Source organism: Talpa europaea (assembly GCF_964194135.1).
Source record: "Talpa europaea genome assembly, chromosome: 6".
Lineage (NCBI taxonomy): Eukaryota > Metazoa > Chordata > Mammalia > Eulipotyphla > Talpidae > Talpa > Talpa europaea.
In genome coordinates this window covers 39487684-39510298 of record NC_140072.1, presented here as the reverse complement: position 1 = coordinate 39510298, position 22615 = coordinate 39487684, and the positions used below count along the sequence as shown (strand labels likewise).

The 22615-nt window shown below is 37.7% G+C and overlaps 1 protein-coding gene across 4 annotated transcripts in view; it reads right to left on the bottom strand.

Moving 5' to 3' along the window:
• The window catches only part of MGAT4A (alpha-1,3-mannosyl-glycoprotein 4-beta-N-acetylglucosaminyltransferase A), a gene marked incomplete at both ends in the record, with an annotated part of 63875 nt that extends 41826 nt beyond the window's left edge, over positions 1–22049 (bottom strand). For 3 of the 4 annotated variants that reach the window (XM_084235662.1, XM_084235663.1, XM_084235664.1), the window contains one exon: positions 21956–22049. In XM_084235662.1, the coding sequence (XP_084091788.1) occupies positions 21956–22049 (94 nt within the window). Of the gene's footprint in view, positions 1–21934 lie in introns of all 4 variants that reach the window. The other variant, XM_084235661.1, reaches the window with a different exon arrangement.
• Positions 22050–22615: the final 566 nt, after the last annotated feature.

Sequence of the window (22615 nt, the reverse complement as noted above, 5' to 3'; positions counted from 1 at the left end):
CTGCAGCACGAGTTTGATCTCCAGCTGGCTAGGGAGCAACCCATATGGCACAGCAGATCTCTCCTGTCTTGCCCACTGCTCCCCTCAGCAGTGTATTTCAGAAGATCTGCCTGTTCAGCTCCCCACTCTCTAGTGAATCCTCTCACCTGCATCCCCCGCACCTCTGGTCTACATTCCTGTTCTTGTATGCATAAATAAATAAATCTTAAAAAAAAAGATATATTAAAAAAAGTATGATGAGCATCTTTGAAATGTCAGTCTCTGCCTAGGAAGTACTTAATGAACAAATGGAAAAATAATAGTTTTACCATGGAGAGACCTAGTGGACAACACCTTAAGCATCTGACCAAAGTTCACGTCATGGGCAGTAACAGGACAAACTTGCCGAACACACTTAATCTACATCTAATCTCAAGGAAACATCAGACACATTCAATTTGAGGAACTACATCCAGAACAAAAAACCTGTACTATAGAAAGTGTCAAGGTCATCAGGGACAAAGGTTTAGGAGCTGCCCTAGATTAAGCGACTGAAGAAGACAGGGCAGCTAACTGCAGAGCACATTACTGGATCGGATCCTAGATCCCCTCCCCCCGCAAAATGCTATAAAGAAAATGACTGGGAAAAAACCTGAAACATAGACTACTAACTAGACAATACTGTGCCCATGTTAAATTTTCTAAATTTTATATTTATACAAGGAGAATGTAAGAGAATTCCTTGTTCTTAGGAAATAAACACTGAGATTAAGAAGGGAGGATTTCTGCAATTTATTCTTAAATGAGTCTGAAAAGAATCAAGTACATCTATGATAGAGGCAAAATGTCCAATGGCAAATACATAGAGAACATATATCCTTGCAACAATCTCTTCATTTGAAACTTTTTAAAATAAAAAGATTGTTTTATTTAAGCAAGCAGGAGGACTGGATGGCACGGAGGTTCAGTCCTTCGGTAGCTCTCGTGTGGCAAAGGGGGAGCTGGATCTGAGGGCAATCTCTTTTCCTACATGCATTCTCTCGGAATTTTCTGAAACCACCTTCCCAGAAGCCATCTTCACCAAGCAGGTAAACTAACCAATACTAGTAGAGAGATCCCGCACCCCTAATTCCAAAATGCTCCGCTACTTGCTCCGCGGCGTTGGTGGTATAGTGGTGAGCATAGCTGCCTTCCAAAATGCTCCGCTACTTCAAAGTGAACGGCTTTTGAAAGCTTCCTTGTAGCTATGGACTGCTGAATAAAATCACAAACATTTTCGTTCAGGTCCAGATGATATGCTGCTTAGTCCAAAGCCCAGAACTATGGAAGAGTTCCAAATAGGCCATGTCCCCTATCTTTCACATCAGTCTTTTATTTCTAACTCCACCCTTCCACATTAAATAGCAGGTTCCTCTCCACAAAGTCACAGCAAGCCCAAACTTCACATTGAAAAACCAAGGCAATGAAAGGAATGTGTGTGGTCAAGTACCCAGTAAATCCTGTTAACGAATGCCACCCAGCTCTTGTAAACAGAAAGGAGTTATTGACGGGTTTCCCTAGCTCTTCTCCCTGGCAGTCTATCCTCCATCACCCATCCAAATAGAGGGTTACTAGTGACTCCTTCTAGAATTTTCTCCAATATTTCCTAATGCACCACACTGCTCTCCTGAGTAGCTTAGTTCAAACTTTAACATAAATGACAAAAATTCCTTCAAATTAGTGAGATGACAAGTTCCTGTTTTCAATTTCAACAGCTCACATACTGTGTGACTCCACTCATGTAATATTTCCAAAAGCACAAAGAGTGATGGATAACAGATTAGTGGTTGTCAGGAGTCAGCGTGGCGGGGGATGGAGGAGCAGGCATGACCAAGCAGCTAAAGGAGTTGTATTTTTTTCCCAACTGAGGTTAACACTGCATTGCAACATTATAGAAATTTCAGGTATGCATTATCAAGGGACCTCTTTATGGTGATAAAATTGTTTTGTCATCTTCTCAGTGGTAGTAGTTAAAAGAATCTGCACACCTGATAATATGACAACACACCCACAGTAACACTGTCAATCTCCTGTATTATACATATCTAACTTACCACAAGAAGTAAATATAGGGGGTAAATGGGTGAAAGTAACACTGTGTCTCTATATTTTTTGCAGCTTTTCTATATTTCTATCATTATTTTAAATGAGCTGTTTTTAAAAAGAATCCATAAGTTTTTACAAGGTATACACACACACACGCACGCACACACACACACACACAAAAATCAATGAGTAAACAAGACTTTCTAAAGACAAAAAGGAAATACAACATTTTCACCCAGTTAGTCATTCAACTGGGAGGGCTTTATCACAAAGTCTGCCATAAGAACCAAAACATGCTGCTTTGCTGAAAAGATAAGAGCATTCTTTTGTCTATTATATACTTTTATAACAAGATTTACTGGTAAGGTTTATAATAGACAAATGATGAAGGCTGATGTGCCTACAAGTGATTAGAAAGAGATGAGGTAGAAACGAAAATAGCTTCATTACATCACTTTAATTGGTATTATAAATTTAATTTAATTAAAAGATTTTGCAATTAAGAAGGTGGATATCTTCAACAAAATCGCTGTAAAAGTTTTCAAAAATTTTGCATCTTGATGCAAGTTCAGAAGAACTAGAAATAATAAGCCAAAACCTATTAGAAATATATCTGAAATATGAAATCAGAATTTACAAGCAGGATGTGTCCTAAATTCATACATGACAGTTGATGAGCAATTAACTGTACTTAAAGGATGCTACTCAGATATACCTAACCAAATCAGAAATACATAAAATTAAAAATTTGGCTTTGCTATGTTTAAATTCTTACTACAATTTATAATAAGTCATTCTTTTTTTACTTATCCCTTTTTCATTTCTGAATTATTTGTAAACTCACTTAAAATAAAAATAAATATAGGAAGTCTATTAGACTCAGAGGGGAAAAGTGATGCATTTCTTGGTAAAAATAAGGATTTTAAAACTGAGTTGAGGGAAATTGTCACTTCCTCCAGTCACAATTCACCCATTCTCACACTAACAGAAGAAACCTCAAAGTTGAGGTTTCTAGACATTAAAACCATGCTGGCTCAAGGTAAAAAGTTCAACAAGCCTCTCATGATTCATTCTGCTCTAACTTCTTAAAAAAATCATCTTACTGCTAAGCCAACTCTGCTTCTCTCTCAGCCACTAAGGTAAGGGATCAGAGAGGATGGCACTACTTAAATATCAGAGGCTACACTTCCTACACACACACACACAAAATAACCTGAATTTCTCATCAATAGGCTGAGTACACTTCTCAAAAATTCCTTAGGTTCCATTCATTCACCTCTCTAAATTCTGAATCTCCTCTACTCTGAAATTCCATCCTGTTTGCTTACTGTGGTGCTCATCTGTCCTGTCTTCCTCACACAGCTGCCACTGCAAACTCATTTTAAACTTCACCTGGATGAGAACATAGCTTGTGTTCATGCCTTCTTGCATTTCCTTCCCACCATTTTCTGGATGGCTAAACAGCTTAATTTTCTAAACTGGAAACTCTTAAAATGACCCCCTTAACTCTCCAACATTACCTCTTAATGTTACCCAAGACCACTTCTTGTTTGAACATCATCAATCTGCTTGGATATCTCCAAACACACCATCAGCTTTACCCCTCTTATCAGACTCACTCCTCCTCTTTCTTCATTTGGTAAGATTCTATTCATCCTTCAAAATACTCTGGTCGCCACCTCTAAGAAGTTCTGACAATGTCCTCTGTTAAACACATCTTTATTTTAATCATATTCCTATCTTATATTTACTACACTGTACTGTAAGTACATCCTTTTCTCCACTAAACTAAGCTCCTGTGTTGTGTTTCAGGGACCCCTAAGACCTCACCCAGAAAGATTCACAGGACTCAGCACACAGTTGTGTCAGCAAAGGGAAAAGGCACATGGGTGCAGCACTAGGGGAAACCCAGCGCTCTTCTCAGTCGTGTGGGCCAGGACACATTTAATTCCTTCCAGCAACGATTGCTGACAATATGTGCAAAAAGAAGCTCATAAGAGACTCATGCCCAAGGCACTTTCCTGGGGAAAAGCAGGTGTTCAGCATAAACCAAACAGCCTGTACAAACAGCACAACGTCATCCCTACCATTTAGGGAAAGTTTTACATCTGTGTTCACCAATCTAGTGCCCTGATGCCAGTCAGTTATAACCTTGCAAGTAGACTTTCTAGTGAAAAGCAGTCTCATATCTGCTGTTTTTTTTTTTGTTTTTTTTTTTACTTTTCTGTACAGCAGGAGTCATATTTTAGAGTTTTTCCCCAAAATGTCAATGCCTTCTAGAATGCCGGGTAATTAGTAGCTGTGCCAGTGAGCTGAGACAAATCTTAAATTAAAAAAATCATAATTGAGCAATAATATTTGCAAACTTTGTCATAACATTATTTGTAAGGTTAAGCTAATATGGTAATTACATATTAGGAATGCACTAAAAACCATGACATGGGGAAAATCTATGATATATTAAGCAAAAGTGTAGGTTACATAACATGCACCACTTAGGGCAATTACATTTTATTTATATTTAGTACAATAGTTCTAACTTCTTAGTCTCAGAATCCCTATATTTTTCAAAAGGGGAGGACCCCCCAAGACTTTTTGTTTATGTGAATTATACCTACATTTACTATATTAGACATGAAACCAATAAACATGTTACATATCTACTTAAAATTATTTTTAAACAATGAACTCATTACATGTTCACATAAACATATTAGAAAATCTATTACTAATTTTTTTTCGTACAGTGACATTTGCTCAAATATCTCTATTATTTGGCTTAAAATACAGCTTAATTCTCCTATCTGCTTCTGCTATTTCTTATGACGGTGAAAAGGGCCAAAAAATACATATATTTCAGGGCCTCTCCGGTGGCGCAGCGGTTGAGCGCTGGGTTGCGAAGCTGCCCACAGCCTCTGCAGCGCCAGTTCGATCCCCGGCTGCTCCCGGCCCCGGGGCGGGGATCCCACATGGCGCGCAGACCTCTCCTGCCACCCGCTGCTCCACTCAGCAGTGTACTTCGTCAGTCTGACTTCTCTGCTCCCCACTCTGACTCTGGTGAATTCTCTCACCCTCCCGCGCTTCTGACTGTATCCAATGCTTGTATAAAATAAATTTAAAAATATGTATATATATTTCAGTATAAAAATAATCTTGACTTCATGAGCCTCCTAAAATGGTCTTTGGAATCCTCATGGGTCCTCGGACCACATTTTAAGAACCATTAGCCCAGAAAAACAAAAGAAAAATCAAAAAAAGTTTGCACTGCTCTCATATCTAGATTCCTTTTATTAGCACTTAAAGATTTTTAGGCATTTATAGTCTGATAAATTTGATGTATTAGTCTCTTTTTTTATGCTACTCTTGTCTACTTCTGGCTTATGGGTCCAGCACACCCTTATCCATGTACTTCTCTATACACTCAGGTCTCAAACTGGACAATTACTCAAGTCCCTAAAACATGACTGGAAATCTTTCCACAGCAGCACAAGGTAATTCAGTTACTAATGTTCTGTAATAACCCAATGTTCTCAATTTAGTCTCCTCTAATATGTCAGCCATGAATAATATCCCTTTTAAAGTTAAGAACACAACAAGCAGAGATTCCAGACAACCTGTGAGCACAGCACGTATACTACTTAAGAAGCTTTCCAACCTGGAAAAACAAGTTTAGGAAACTGTTTTAGGAAATGGATACTAGCCAGCTAAGCCGAACATAAAATAATACCATACCAAGTCCACGGGCTAAACCTTCCAATTTTAATACATAAACAAAAAAGGCTGCCAGTGCCTTGGCAGGTTCTAGTTCTATAGTCCACCCCTTCTTTAGGTCCTATTTTAAAATTAGGAGCATATTTACAATGCCTCAAATACTAAAAATGTTTTTTAATTCAAATGACAAAAACTTTACTGCGTCATGATTTTATGTGTATGTATTTAGAGCTGAAGAATCCTTAGTATGAGGGCTGGCCAAGCTGGCTGAACATTAACATCACCTGAGACAACCATTTTTTTTTTTTTAATTCCCAAGAGACTTCTAACTTCTGGCATAACAGAATGGGGAGTCCCACAAACCCTCTCCCTGAAAAAGCATCTATAAAGCTGAACAAGAGTCAAGAACAACCATGTCAGTGCTCTGGAAGTCAAACCAGACAACAAACTGAAAAGCATTTATTCATGAAACGACAGCAGTTAGGCTCAGAACAGCTAAGTCTACCAATACTCTCTTGCAGGAGCTGCCCCTGCCCTCATCCTTTTGTTCTCTCACTCCAGAAGTTCAACAATCCTGGGGCAGGCCCAAGACTAGCAGGCACACTGCCACTGGCAGAAGCTACTCAATTTGGTTTGGAGTGTTGCTGACCAAAGTTGCAATTGTAAAGGAAAATAAATGGGGAGTGAGAGGTGGAGAGTGGGGGGGGGGGGGCAATGGCTAGCCTGAGGCTGAGGATGTCATTCATTTGGGGGTCAGCAATAAACTGGCAGATCAGCCAGACCTCCTAGGGAGTTACCGAGTTCCACGAAGTGAGAGAGCAACAGGGGACTTAAAAGGGGCATCACTTGTCTCAAAGGCTGACTGGAGGCTAAGCGACCACTGCTCGCTAACTGGAGGCTATGCAGACCACTGGTACATCACCCACCTGTGCCTGGCCTAGAGAACAGAGCAACTGAAAAGGAACCCAAAAGAAAATAAAGCTGGGGCAGTCTTGGAAACGCCTGATGTGTGACTGTGCTCCAGGATCTGCGAGGACCCATCTGCAGACTAGAGCATCACTGCTTCAGTGTGTGACTACAACCTTCAACCAATCTCTTTGAAAATTATGCCATGAAGACAAAGGTGCAAACCTTTCAGGAAATCAAGCTTAAAAAAAAAAAAAATTGAGCCAAAGGTGAGATGGCATTAATAGTTATGTGATGTGGAATTTGGAGAATTTACTCCACTCAAGTTGCTAAACAAATGAGCCAATGAATTCACCAGCTTCAGGGGTAAAAAGAATTTAGAGTTGCATTAACTGTATTATTTAAAACATATACAGCAGTTAACAAAAATTTACAAGACATGCAAAGGAAAAAAAAAATGTTACCCAGGCTCAGAGGGGAAAAATAAAAGCAGTCAACAGAAATAGTCTCTGAGTGTTCCCAGATATTGAATTGAGCAGATGAAACCTTCAAAACACTACTATACAAGAACTATATTTTTAAAAATTTAAAGAATTAAAGTGTGATGAAACTGATGCAATGAAGAGAGGGACCTGAAGGCAGGGACAGAGCATGGGCGTGCAGAGGCATGTAAGCTGGAAGCTCAGGAGCAGGTAAGGCTGGGGCAAAGAGGGTTTGCAGAAGAATATTTGCAAGAATTTGGGGTTAATATTAAATAATCAGGATGGTGATAACGTAGAAGATGAAAATAAACTGGTTCCTGAAGAAAACTGAGATGTGAGAAGGAGAAGGAGATGTCAGATGGCCTGAGTTCCATCCCTGGCCAGGGAGCTGACCCACATATGGCACAGCAGAACGCTCCTGTCTCGGCCATTCTCCCTTCAGCAGTGTATTTTAGTAGATCCACTGTGCTCCCCACTCTGTTTCTGGTGAATCCTCTCACCCCACTACCCCCACACCTCTGGCCTACACCCAGTTCTTCATGCAAAAACAAAAAAAAATCTTAAAATTTCTTATATACACCAATAATACTAGAACTTCTATCTCCAGCTCAAGCATCTCAAATCACAGAACTCTTGATGCCATGTCTACCACACTCCCACACACCTCTGTGCTGGCTTTATAGTCTCTCAACATGTCCAGCTCATTCTTGTCTCAGACTTTTATGTCCTATTTCTATTGCTGGGGGTCCTCTCCACTCCACTCACCATTTAGGCCTCAATTCAATTGTTATCTCCTCAGAGAAGCCTTCTTTTATTACCTGTATCTAAAAAGTCCTCATTCCCAACTCCACCATGCTCCATCACATTAGCTGTTTTATTGTCAGTATTCACTGATATCTGAAATAATCTCTCGTCTGTTCAGCTATTATTGTGTAACTTCCCCTCTCCCACTGACATCTCTGTGAAAGTCTCTACAAAAGTGACAAGGATGTCACTGCTCCTGTTCACTGTCACTTATCCTGTTCATTGTGGGGGTCTAGTGTATGGTAGCTCATACATGCTCAATTAACACTAGGTCAATGAGTAAATTAACTGAGCCAGAGAGAGCAACATGAAGAAAGCCACTTAAGAATCAAAGAGCACTATGCCAATAAACCACTAATACCCTATAAACTAGGATTAGTACATTTCCCTCAAGATCTAATTCATTACAGCAATAGTTGAAGTGCTAAGACTAATAAAGGCATTGTTCAGTTACTCCCCTATAATTTAGCAGATTAACTTCTGGATTATACATCAAAAGAACACAAGAGGGGGCCTCCCCTGGTGGCGCAGTGGTTGAGCGCTGGGTTGCGAAGCTGCCCACAGCCTCTGCAGCGCTGGTTTGATCCCCGGCCCCCGGGCGGGGGTCCCACATGGCGTGCAGACCTCTCCTGCCGCCTGCTGCTCCCCTCAGCAGTGTACTTCGGTCTGTCTGCCAGTTCTGCTCCCCGCTCTGGCTCTGGTGAATTCTCTCACCCTCCCGTGCTTCTGACTGTACCCAGTGCTAGTATAAATAAATAAATAAATAAATAAATAAATAAATAAATAAATAAATATTAAAAAAAAAAACACACAAGAGGCATAATCCATGTAAGGAAGTCACTTCCCCCAAGGAAGGTAACAGGAGAACATCTGTCAGGAGGACATCTGTCATCTTATTTCCACTCTATCTTTAATCTTAGTTTTCTAATAAGGAAACCCATGTTATCATTGCTATATGATCCAACTAGGTAGACAAGGGCAAACGCTCTAGAGAAGAGGGTTTATTAAGCATCCTGATCTTAATACACACAGTAAAAGGTAACTTTCTTTCATGACTATTAGCAAATGCTTGCTACTACCTCAGGAAATGTTTTCTCTCTCCTTGGTTATACTTCCTTCTTAAAGCATTAATTACAACACAGTGCACATTTGATTAATGCCTGGATCACGCACTCTCCAGTAGGTAGGGTCACCATGATTCTAGAGAGTTCTAGATCACTAAGCATTTTGTTTCCCAGCACAATTCAATCAGTTCAATAGCAGCATCCAGATTCCCTGGTCCATCTGAACATGGCCACTTTCTACACGTCTTTTACTTCCTTAATAGGTTAACTACATGCTTATCTTTGCTTAGAACAGTTCCAATTTATAACTGTTACTCCAGCAAAACTGTTAATAGCATTGCCTTTACTCTCAAGTGCCCCAGCAATTTGGAAAATAAATTATATAATAACCCAGATTATAAAAGAAATAATATCCATTAAAAACATTATCTTGGGACCTCCCTGGTGGCGCAGCAGGTTAAGTGCAGCACTGTGAAGCTGTCCATGGCCTCTGCAACATGAGTTCGATTCCCTGCCAGCCAAGGAGATACCCACATGGCGCAGCAGACCTCTCCTGTCTAGCCCGCTGCTCCCCTCAGCAGTGTACTTCAGTCTATCTACCTGTTCTGTTCCCGCTCTGTATCTGGTGAATCCTCTCACCTCCCACACCTCTGGCCTGTATCCCAGTTCTTGTACATAAATAAATTAAAAATAAAAATAAAAATATTATCTATAGGCACACAACTGATTAAGTCATCATGGAATAATCTGAACTTAATGAAAATCAATTGACAATAAAATTCCTATTGCTATATACCAAAAATTAAGTATACTCAAACACTGAAAATGAGCGACACAATGTAGATGCTGAATAAACCGAAAAAAATACAGATGGTGACTAGACTGTCCAAAACGTTATCTACCATGCATGTTGGTACAAAAAAAAGGGATGTTTAAAAAAAAAAAAAAAAAAAAAAAAAAAAGAACTTGGGCTACAGTCTTGCTAGGAACTGGAATGGTGTAAAAAGCGTAAGAGTGATATTTAAGTGACAATGGTGAAGTAGAGTCCTCCAGAGTACATCCCTTCTCAGAAACACTGAAATGATATTAAAAAAAAAGCAAGACGGGCCTCCCCTGGTGGCGCCGCAGTTGAGCACTGGGCTGCGAGGCTGCCCACAGCCTCTGCAGGGCCAGTTCGTTCCCCAGGCATTGGCGAGGGTCCCACAAAAAAAAAAAAAAAGCAAGACATTTCTATAAAGAATACTTATATAATACTATCACATATTGCATAATATGCTAGTTTTAAAACAGACATATAATCAATTTTTATGTACATACATAAATAAATGCATGAAAAATAAACTAGCACACACATACATGATGTGGTTTGCCTCAATCAAGGCAGAGCACAGAGATTAAAAAAAATGAACAAGATGTTTTAGGTAAATTGACCATGCTTTATTTATTAAAAATGAAAAGACAGGAAATATGAAACCTAGGAAATACTTCTCTATTATTCACTATATTTCTCTGTATACTTTTAATTTTTTTTAATGGGATACAGTGAGGTGAGCACAGGTCAATGTCCATAAGAAACCCGTCTAGACTCAATACTACTTAATTTTTGCTGGTTGCTAATAATCACTACTTCATTTTACAAGTATTCATGCTACAAAGTACCAAACTAATGTCTGCCCCAAATGTCAAGCTCTGTGATTTGCAGTATTCACCTTCTTGTCCTTTAAATATAAAAAAACAAAAATAACTTTGTTTACCTACATTTTGCCTTCTAGCACTTCTCCCAATCATTAATATTTTTCCTTGCTCATTAACAGAGGAATGAGAGACATAAACAAAAATAACAACAACCAAAAGCCTCAGGAGAACTAAAGTGATGTTTTCAATATCAAGAGCAAGCTATAAGAACCAAGATTCTTGTTTCTAGATTCTTGTTTCAAGATTCTTATTTCTAGATGGAAACAAGATTCTAGATTCTTGTTTCTCTCCAACGTAACACTCCCACTGTTTCCCAGGCAGAGAAAAGCAAGAACAATATCTTAAGAGATTAATAACTCTACACCTATCCTGCCTCTCACTACTAATCCAGAGTAAGGCTGATTTTTTTGTTACCTTTGAAGTTACTTCTTGATATTCTCTATGACTTAACCTAAATATTTAAACATCTGTTAGAAGTCAAAATATTCCACACACACACCATGGTATACCTGGGTCTCAATATGACTCACTCATAGAAAACTGTTTCAAAGTAAACAAGTTTCACACTGCAAAACCACATTTCCTACCTATTAATTTTTTTTTCCAGCTGTTTTACATTTACCTTACTCTGTTATGGACCAAAATATCTAGGACAAGCCTATCACGTCCCACTCTGTGACTTACTGAATGTCAAGTTTACTTTAGTGAGCACAACTAACAAAAGGCTGTCTTTCAAGTCTATAATAAAAGGGAAAAATACTGAATTTAATATAGTCAATGGTGGAGAGCTGAGGATGTCTTGATGGTAGGTGTGGTGTGGTAACATGCATCAGAAGAAGTGTATCCTTAGCCTTTGACTCACATACAGTACCAATGTTACTGCAATAAAAAAAAATTATTTAAAAGACCCCCCAGATTTACAAGTGTCCTCCTCTGCATCAAACATAAACCTAGAGGGAGGAGCACAGTGGACTGTGGTGATGGTGCACTGGTGAAGGAAATTCTATGGGAACTACACCTGAGGGGAGGGTAGTAAATAGTTTAAAATGAACAATGATGTAAAAAATAAATAAAAAATTGGAAACAACTTATATATCGAATAAAAAAAAACAATAAACCTAAACTCCTGAAGTCTAAAATTCTGTATTATTTCTGGGGTGGGGGAGGAAAGGATAATATAGTACACATTTTTCTAGGAAGGCATTTTAATGGTTGTATTTAGCAATAAAACAGAATCCACCATTATCATTCAAATTAATATACACCTTTTCCAGAAACACCAGCAACCATGGTTAAAGGGAACAGTGCTAAAGGAGACAACAGATTATTTGCACGAATTAAGTAATCTTTCACTAATGGCAGAATGAACTAATTTTTTCACAAAAACAACCAAGTTAAACTGGATTTCTGCTAAATTTCTTAAAATAAAACCTCATACTTAAAAAAAATACAACATAAAAAGGTCTAGAGCATGATTAAATACTATCAAAGAAGCTACTGTTTTTAAAAAGCGTATGAGGAAGTCACTTTAGGGGACTAACAAAACAGACCCACAGAAGATCCTCTATGGTGACCCAATTCAGGAAGCCGGGGGCAGTCAGTCCTTAAGATCTGCTTCAGGTAGTACAAGCTGAGGCAACAGCCACAGCCTGGTTCAGATCTTGTCTCCATCACTCTCCAGTCAGGTAATGGAGGGGGATTTAGTAAATTATTAATTGCCTGAGTGCCTTCATGTCAATTAGGGTACTGACACTCACCTACTTCCCTAGAGCTGTTGTGAGAACTAAAGGAGACCATGAATGCACACTCGACAACTGCATTACTCATTATTCCCAAATGCCAACCCTATGTTTGTTTTTGGTTTTAAACTGTTGGCTTCTTTCTCCTGAGATGACAGTGATGGCAACAATGGAAGAACAAACAGGTATCAGTAAAACAAACAAACAAAAAAAAATTGATCATGGCTGCAAAGCATTACACACCCAGTTTAGGAACACTTCCTTGAACATTTACTTCCTTTCCCCATAACTTATTCACAGATATGTGAAGAAGCTTTAAAAGAAAAATATTTTTGGTGCTATGAAATAGCAACCAAAGTGCCAAGTGAAGTTTCTCCACACAGAAGCTTGCCAGGACTAACAAAAGAAGTAAATTCAAGTAACATCTGGCCATTTGCCACTGTGTGAAGAAAGAGATAAACAAGTAGGCAAACCCTTCCTACTTCACTCAAGATTCTCCTTTAAGTAACAAGTCCCCAGCTGCTCAGTTTCCTTACAAAACTCCAATCTTGGAACTACTTTTTAGAGAGCTGGAATGCATCAACATGGAAGAAAGTCTTAGTGATCAAACAAATCTTACATAAATAGGAAAGGACGATTTAGCAACAAGATTGGTTAAATTGGAAAAACCAAATAATGACCATTTTCTAAGAACACAACACTTTTATTCATCACTAAATATTTCCCGGATTGCTTATTATTACTGTTGTTGTATTTATGGGGGTAAAACTAGGACTCGTGAGGCATTCCACATCTTCTGATAGAGAAAAAAAATCAAGTGCAATTGGAAGCACAGAAATAAGATAAGCAAGCAAGGATCCTTTCAAAGATGTCAAGAAGAGGACTAAAAAGGTGAGACAAACGTTTTTTTTAAATGGGCTTCCAGTAGATAAGTTATGGCAATGTGGACACTTGAAGAAAATAAATATTTAGTGGATGTAAATAGTACTAAAAAAGAAAAAAAATGTTCATTAAAAAGGTGGTAATACAAAAAAGAGGTACAGAATATTCTGATTAACTTGTTAATTTAAGTAAGTAGAAGACTGTCAATACTGATTATTTGCTTTCTCTAATAAAGCCAATCTGCTTATATAGATAGAAATTTATATCTATCTATGTATACCATGCAATGGGAGAAAAGGGAGAAATTCTGTGCAAGCCCAACAGTTTTATAACAAAGTATGGAATGTCACAAGAAGGGGGTGGGGGGAGGGAGGTTAGTCTAATGAAGACACAAAGAAAATGGATAAAAAAAGAATACTCAGTATCTTAAAATGATCAAGCTAGGTCCCTTATCTCAAAGAGAAGGGGGAAAAAACCAACATTGTCTTCCTTCTAATCAGATGATTTGAATAAGGCATACTGAATTTTAGACCCTTCCAGTTCAGACAAATGGTAAGAGAACACTTGAGAATCCTATTCCAGGGGAAAACAACAGTATGGAAAAAAACTAATATTTATACACACAACATGAACTTAAAGAACCTCATTATCCTAACCTAAAAAGGCCCAATTAGATAACAACCTGCCCAGATTTAAATCATCTTGAGAGAGGCAACCAGGTCTCCTGCACCTCAAGACTCTCTAGATCTATAACCCTGACTGTGTTTAATACAAGTTGTCTATGAAGATACTCACTTTTCATTCCAGCCTTCTGAGATTTCTAAAACCTCAGGAAGGTATAAAAATAAGAATTACTACATTTTAGGAAGGTTCAGAAATAAATGAATGAAGCCCATGGCATGGATAATTTAATATAACTTGTTTTATCCTATTGATTTGAGTTGTTTGACATTCAAAGAATCAATTGCACCTTTAAGCTAAATACTGAGAAAAAAAATTGTTCGCATGCCCATGCATAAGTACCATGTCAGAACCTACAAAAACAAGTAACCAAATCTAAAGACAGAGGCTAGCTCTTTATTTAGAAGATACTCTTCATCGAGGTCTCTCTAGCTTTTCAAATGTCTGACCACCTTTACTACCATTTTACCTGCTTCTCATCTAACAGAAGCTTCTAGTCCTTTGGCTCTCTTTCCCCGTTCTTTTCTTTTCCTCTTTCCATCCTTCATGCATCTGGACCTTTGGTCCATTCAGTCAAGCCTTTTTGGTTCATCAGGTCAGAGCCAAATCTATAGCTATTTGTGCACAGCTTGGTTCAATCCAACATGCACATTCTCTATTATTTCATGCAATACCTTTCTCCTTCTATCAAGCTCCTAGTTATCTTTCAGGCTAACTTATTTTTCTTGTAAAAAGTTTTTTATTGAACCCCTTATCAGAATGAATTGTTTCTATCTATATGCTATCATAGTAATGTGTCCACACCTCCATAAAAGGATGAATAACACCACTTATTCTGATTATTGATTTTGCCCTTGAATTAATTTGCTTCAAAGGGTAGGTTCTGTGTCTTCATCATTTTTGCCTTTCCATCACTAAGTACAATAAGAGTAAACACAGCATTCTGTAAATGATGGAGAAGAGGCAGGCAGCAAAGCTAAATGAAAAGTACAATATGGACATAAAATCTAAGATATGATTCTTTTAAACACACCATGAGAAAGACTGCTTTCTTATATTTGGGGTAAAATACTACCCTTCATGTAGAGGCTATAAGACATGTTCATGTAATTACTCAGTTTGTACAAAAATAAACACAGGATAGAAAATGAGATAGGACACCTTTTCATTTATTAGGGAAAATAAGAATTCTGCATGTAATAGTCTTACAATGTTATGATAAATCTAAAATTATTTTGAGATAAGAAATTTAAAAATACTTTACTCTCATTGTTAAATTTACTTATTGTTTCTTTGACTATTTCCCTTTCCCTATCCCACCCCACACTAGAGTGGGGATTTTTCTGGTATGTTCACAACAATGTCCCAAATCTCTAACAGTGCCTGACACAACAAAAGGCACACAACAAATATAATTTTACAATTTTGATGAGGTGGACTGATGATAGCATACTCTAAACCCTAGACTTACTATAATTTTCCTTATATCTTGTTCAAAAGCTTTGCTTACTTTGTAAAGAAAAATGTGAAAGTTTACTGTTTTTGCTTACAAATAAGCAAATAGCCATAGTTTTAAACAAAATGCTTTATTTAGTGCCTATTTTTTTATAGCTAACAGGATATGACATCTGATCTTTTCATGAACTTTTCATGCACAAACGCTCTATTTAGGTGCAGCTTGCTGAGGCCCTGACTGTCCTTCTCCTGGCTAATGAAGTTATGGTTTCACCCCAGGAGCAGCAGAACCAAGACAACCTCAGGCTACTAGGCCCCCCCGCTTCATTCAGTGCTCAGTTTTTAGGGTGGGGTACCAAGAGAAGTTGGGGTTCCCATGCCTACCTCCAGAGCCTTGGCTCTGAAATGCTGTCTGGGGGACTAGGATTGATAAGAAAGGTATCTCTTCCCAAATGAACTGGTTTCATTTACAGCAGGGAATGGAAGATTTAAGCTAAGAGCCCTGTCAAATTCAGTGAAGGGAACTGAGACAATGTGGTTTTAATAAAGATACAGCCTAAACTGTAGGGAAGTTTGCAAGAGAGAACTGGGTAGTGACAGCTAGGAGGAACCCTCCTGGGGGTCAGAACAAATATCAAATACTGAACTCATAAACAATTTCTTCAAAAGAACCTCCAGAAAGTTACTAGAGATAAAGAAGATTTAATAATTATAAACACATATATAACTAATGACAGAACACTAAAATATATGAAGAAAAAAATGACAGAAATGAAGGCAGCAATACAGTTCTACAATAGTTCTACAGTGTAGGGAGTTAACTGGACAGAAGACTGACAAGAAAAAGCCTTTAATAGCACTGTAAACCAGCTGGACCTGACAGAAATCCATAGATCACTCCACCCAACAACAGCACATATTCTTCTCAAGTTTACAAAGAACATTCTACAAGCTATGCCACAAGCTAGGTAACAAAACAAATCTAAATAAATTCAAAAGGATTTAAATGATACAAAGTATATCTTATAGGGGACCTCCCTGATGGCCCAGGGGTTAAATATCAGCACTATGAAGCTATCCCCAGCCACTGCAGCACTAGTTTAATCCCCAGCCAGGGAGGTGACCCATATGGTGCAGCAGACCTCTCCTGTCTCATCAGCTGCTCCCCTCAGCAGTGGATTTCAGTAGATCCGCCTGCTCTGCGCCCTACTCTGTCTCTGGTGAATCCTCTCACAGCCTCCATCCCACCCCCTGCACCCCTGGCCTACACCCCAGTTCTTGTATGCATAAATAAATAAATCTTTTTTAAAAAGTATGTCTTATAATCATAAATGGAGTTAGGAATTAACAGGAACGAATCTGAGAAACTCACATGTATGTAGAAATAAAACAATACTGTCCTAAATAATAAATAATAAATAATAAATAAAACAATACTGTCCAACTGGTAAAGGGCAACTTTTAAAAAGAAATCAGAAAAAAAAAAACCCTGAAATTAAAAAGAAAAAAAATTATCAAAACTTGTGAGGTACGATAAAGCAGAGCTTATATGAAAATTTATAGCAGCAAATGCTTGCATTAAGAAAGAAGATCTGAAATCAAAAACTTACCTTCCATCTTAACACTAGAAAAAGAAGAGCAAACTAAGCCTAAAAAAGCAGAAGAAATAATTAAGATTAGAGCAGAAAGTAATGAAAGAGAGAAAAGAGAAAAAAAAAAATCAAGAAACCAAAACCCAATACTTTAAAGATCAACAAAACTGCCCCACTTTCAGCTACTATGACCAGGAAAAAGACAACTCAAATTATAAGACTAAAAAATGAAAGAGGAGACATTACTACTAATCTTACAAAAATAGAAATGGTTATAAAGAAATACTATGAACAATTGTACACCAGCAAATTAGATCACCTGTACAAATTCCTAGAACACGAAATACAGAAACTGGAGACTATGAAACAGGTAAAGCACCTATAACAAGACAGTGACTCAGTCATCAAAAAACTACCCACAAGGAAAACTTAGACCCAGGTGACTTCACTCCTGATTCTACCAACCATTCAAACAATTAATACAAATTCTCCATGGATTCTTCCCCCAAAATAGAGAGAACATGTTTCAAATCATTCTATGAGGCTAGTATTACCCTGATATCAAAACTAGAAAAATATAAGAAAAGTATTGATATAAATCCCTTCTGCAAAATTTGAACACAAAAACTCCAACAAATACTAGCAAACCAAATCCAGCAATACAAGAGTATACAATCCAGTACATAAGAGAACACCAAGTGTTATTTATCCTAAGGATGCAAGGTTGGCTGAATTTCTAAACAACAATCAAAGTTATAATCAATGAAACACAAAACAAAAATTCCATTATCTTAACACAAGAAAAGTGTCGACAAAAATCTAATGCTCATTCATGATAAAAAACACTTAGCAAGCAGGAAAAGAAGGAAACTTCCTTATCCAGAAAGATATCTACTTAAAAACCACAGTTAATGTCATACTTAATTGTGAAAGACTGGCTGTTTTCTCCACAAAATCAGGAAGGATGTCTGCTCTCACCACATCTTCAACACTGTAATAGAAGTTGATTCTAGCCAGCGAAATTAAACAAATAAAAGGCATTCAAATTGGAAAGGAAAGATTACTTCTATACATAAATGGTATGGTCTTTTTGTTTTGGCATTATCTTATAAATATAATATCCTAATGACTTCATAAGAATCTATTATATCTAATAAGTTCAGCAATGAGCAAGGTACAAAAGCCAATTGTAGTTGCAATAAACAATTGACAAATGAGATTAAGAAAACAGTTCGATTCAAAACAAACAACATCAAAAAGAATAAAATACTTAGGCATACATTTAACAAAAGCAGCATAAAACTTGTGCTATGAAAACATACAAAAATTGTTGAAACAAATGAAAGATCTACATAAATGGAAAAATTTCCCATGTTCATGAATAAGACCTAACATTGTTAAGACGGCAATAATACCCAGTACCATCATAGGTTCAGTGAAAACCCTATTGAAATCCCAGCTAACTTCTTTATGTAAATTGACAATTCTAAAATTCACATGAATTGCAAAGTCCCAAAACAATATTGCAAAGTCCCAAAACAAAATAATCCTGAAAATAAAGTAGCAGAATTTAGACTTCCCAATTTCAAAACTTTCTACAAAGCATCAAAAAACAGTGTGGTAATAGCACAAGGAAGATCAATGACATAGAGCTGAGATTCAGAAAGAACTGAATCTGTCTTTGATCAATTAATTTTCAACAAGAGTGAGAAGACCATTCAATAGTCTTTTAAGCAAATGATGCTAGGACAACTGGACAGCTGATTGCAAAAGACTAAAGGTGGACCTCTACCTCACACCACACACAAAAATTAACATAAAATCAAAGAACTAAATGTAAGAGCAAAACTGTAAAACTCTTTGAAGAAAACATTGGAGAATCTTTGTGATCTTGGATTTGGATTCTTTGATGTGATACCAAAAGCACAAGTCACAAACAATAAAATAGACCAGACTTCACCAAAATTAAAAACTTGTGTGTCATAGGACACCAACAAGAATGTAAAAAAATTTTTTAAAAACCTATAGTGTGGTAGAGGGGCCTCCCTGTTGGCGCAAGGAGTTAAGCCCCACACTATGAAGCAATCCGCAGCCTCTGCAGCACAAGTTTGATCCCCGGTCGGCCAGGGAGCAACCCACATGGCACAGCAGACCTCTCCTGTCTCACCCGCTGCTCCCCTCAGCAGTGTATTTCAGTCAGTCTGCCTGTTCTGTTTCCCACTCTGTCTCTGGCAGGCCCTTTCACCCCCCACATCTCTGGCCTGTGCCCCAGTTCTTCTATGCATAAATAAATAAATCTTTTAAAAAAAAACTCATAGTATGGTAGAAAAAATGCAAATTATATTCAATAAGGAATTTGCATCTAGAACATACGAAGAACTTTACAACTTAAAAAAAGATAACCCATTTTAAAAATAGGAGAAGGATCTGGAGATTTTTTTTTTCCAGAGAAGGTAACACAGGTGGCTATAAAGTACACAAAAAGATGCTAGACATCATTAGTCATCAGAGATATGCAAATCAAAACCACAATGAAATACTACGTTGCAACCACAAGGATGAGTAGAATCAAAGAGTCAGACAACACATGTTGTCAAGAATGTGCAGAAATCAGAACACTCATACCTCGATGGAGGGAAGGTCTGTAGAAAGAAGTCCAGCTGCTTTGGATAAATGGTCTGGCAGCAACTCAAATGACTAAACAGAGTCGCCGTATGACCCAGGGATTCTAATCCCTGATAAATACCCAAATGAAAACATGTCCACACAGAAACATACATGGACAGTGTATGTCCCATGGGCAGGGGATCTAGGAATGCTTGTTTGGTCTGGCCCACCTTCTGGGTTGTGTCTGACCAAACTGGGAGGTTCACTGGAGCCCTACTCCCAGCAGCAAGTAAGAAAACCCCTGCTTACAATGTTCCCATCCTACTTGGGATGTCTTTTTATTTTTAATGTGAGAATCCTGTATACTCTGCTAAAAGTGGCCCCTTCCCTCCAGCTTCCTTGGCAGAATTTTTGATATTCCCCCCCTTCAACTTATACCAATGCCAGAGACGAGCTTGTGTATTCTTCTAAGGGGTAAGTGAAGACCACATGACAAAAGATAGACAAGCTAAACCTTGAAAATGTCTAGGAATCCCATGTGCTGATCACAGTGAGTTTCTCACAATTCCAAAGCACAAGTGTTCCACATCCATTCAGAACTTCATGGCTGCACATGAAGTTCCCTCCACCTGACCTGCCCCCTGTCCCTACTCTTCCTGGCATTGCCTTTACATTTATTCTTTCTCTGTGAAGTGTCTCAGCAATTTGTAATCTCTGTCTCTGCTCTTTTGAGTAGACCAGTAACTAAGAGCATCATGCATGGAATCAGTCTGCCTGAATCAGCAGTTACATAAATGATAGCATTAAAACACAGGATTTTACATAACCATAACAGACCTCTGTTGATACCTGAGTCTGGGTAAAATACTAGGCAAAAAATCAGAGCTCAAGAGTCTATGTTATAATCAAAGAGAACAGACTTGGTATGGGAACCTACTAGCACATGGTGAATGTGTATTTTCTTAATTAGTTTTGATTCTAACAACTGCTTAATACAAAAAAAAACTACTTATAATGCCTTTACACAAAAAAAAACAAAATCAATAGAACAGAGATTCCAAAACTGCTCATCCCTTATTCTAATCCCTTAAATAAGACAGTGAGAAGGGTCACGTTTCTCCATTACTACAACTCTCTGAATACATAAAGTTCCTGATAAGAAAAAACCCCATAAACTCTTCTTATGGTCAATTTTCTCATTTCACAAGTAGACTTTTAAGGCCAATAGTCTGTTTTGTTTATGTCAAACACTCAGTATCTGATTAACTAGTCAAAGCTCTTCCTAAGTCTTCTCCTGTTGATACAATTAAAAAACTCAAATCTAAAATGTATATTTGGCCACAAAATTTTGCACTCATTTTTCCTCCCAAATTAGAGCTGAACTCAGAAAAAAAAAGCAAAGAAATACTATAATTGTTCAAAGGACAGAACATGTATTTTTCATTCATATCAGCTCATTATATAGAGACTCCCAGGAACATAGCCACATCTAGACACGCAGAAGAATTAAATTATGCATCCGTCTTTTCATTTATCATTACAAGTCAATAAAATATCGAAGAACCAGGTGATTACTACTCTAACTTGACCCTTGACCCTAACCAAATATGTACTCATCTCAATATCTTCATCCTTCTTGCTAACAACATTCTTTAATGGAAGGACAAGAGTCAGGTAAGAAGCATGGGTAGGAATTTACTCCAAGTATCTTCTTTCTAAAAAAAAAAAAGCAAAGCTATGCACTATCCCTGCATGTAGTTCCAATTGATGAGCAGATAACCTTCCTTAAAAAGTTTTTACAGTCTACACACATTTAGAAAATTTTTTCCTAATCAGAATTTCTACTTAAACACTTCATACTTTTGCCTAAAGCAACCTGTCAACACAAGCAGTTTAAATCCTTAACTTCACAGCACTCAATCATTTGGACAGTCAGCATCTAAATTTCATGAAGGTGCCAACTGCACCCTTTTAAGCATTTTATGTAACATCCAGTACTACGAAGTTTATTAAACACTTGCAGTATTTAATAAAAATAAAACATCAAAACAAAGTTTTTATTATTCAACTTGGCTATCGTGTATTATATAAACCACTGATCTGTATCTGTTTCTCCAAGTACAATTACAAGAAGTTGAAAACAAAAAAAACCCTCATTCAAATTAAAAATCCCGTCCAAGAAAACAGTTTCATTTTTATGTTGAAAAGAAACTGCTGGGCCACTAGCAGAAAGCATGCAGCATGCACAACACTTTGGGAGGTATTTTCCTTACCTTTCCCATTTTGCCATGTAGTATACCAAGACAAAGTAAGGAACGACGTGATAAATACTAAAACAGTGGCCACAGTTCCATTTCGGAGCCTCATCTCATTTCAGCATCACACTGGTTCATATGTTTATGATGATAACTGAGACTTTCTTCTTATCCTGAAGTCAAATGAATACAGTACTCCTGGCTTGGGGCCAATAAAATCATCAAGAGAGGCTCATTTCAGATGCTCTGCAAAACAAGCAAAGCTGCAAGACTATTCACAATTGTTACTCAGGGTTCTCTTCACAGCAGGGCTGTCTCCACAGTCTTCATAGGTTGAGAATGGCTCAGGGCCCTTTCCTCCTAATCAGTGGGAAAAGAGGAAAACCTGTTCAGTAATGCAAACAATTGGCTTCTTGATTACTAATCACCAATATTAGCAGAATTTGGCGGGGTTAAAGTGTATGTGTAGGTTCCTGACTAATCACCAATATTAGCAGAATTTGGCGGGGTTAAAGTGTATGTGTAGGTTCCTGACATCTAAACAAGTCATTTAACATGTTATAAGGATCCTCTGCATTTTTCCTCTGGGAAAAATGTTTGTAACTATATTCCCTCTTCCTTGTTTTTTTTTTTGTCTGTGAAAAGAAAGTTCTGGTTACTCCCTTAAAGGGGGAACCT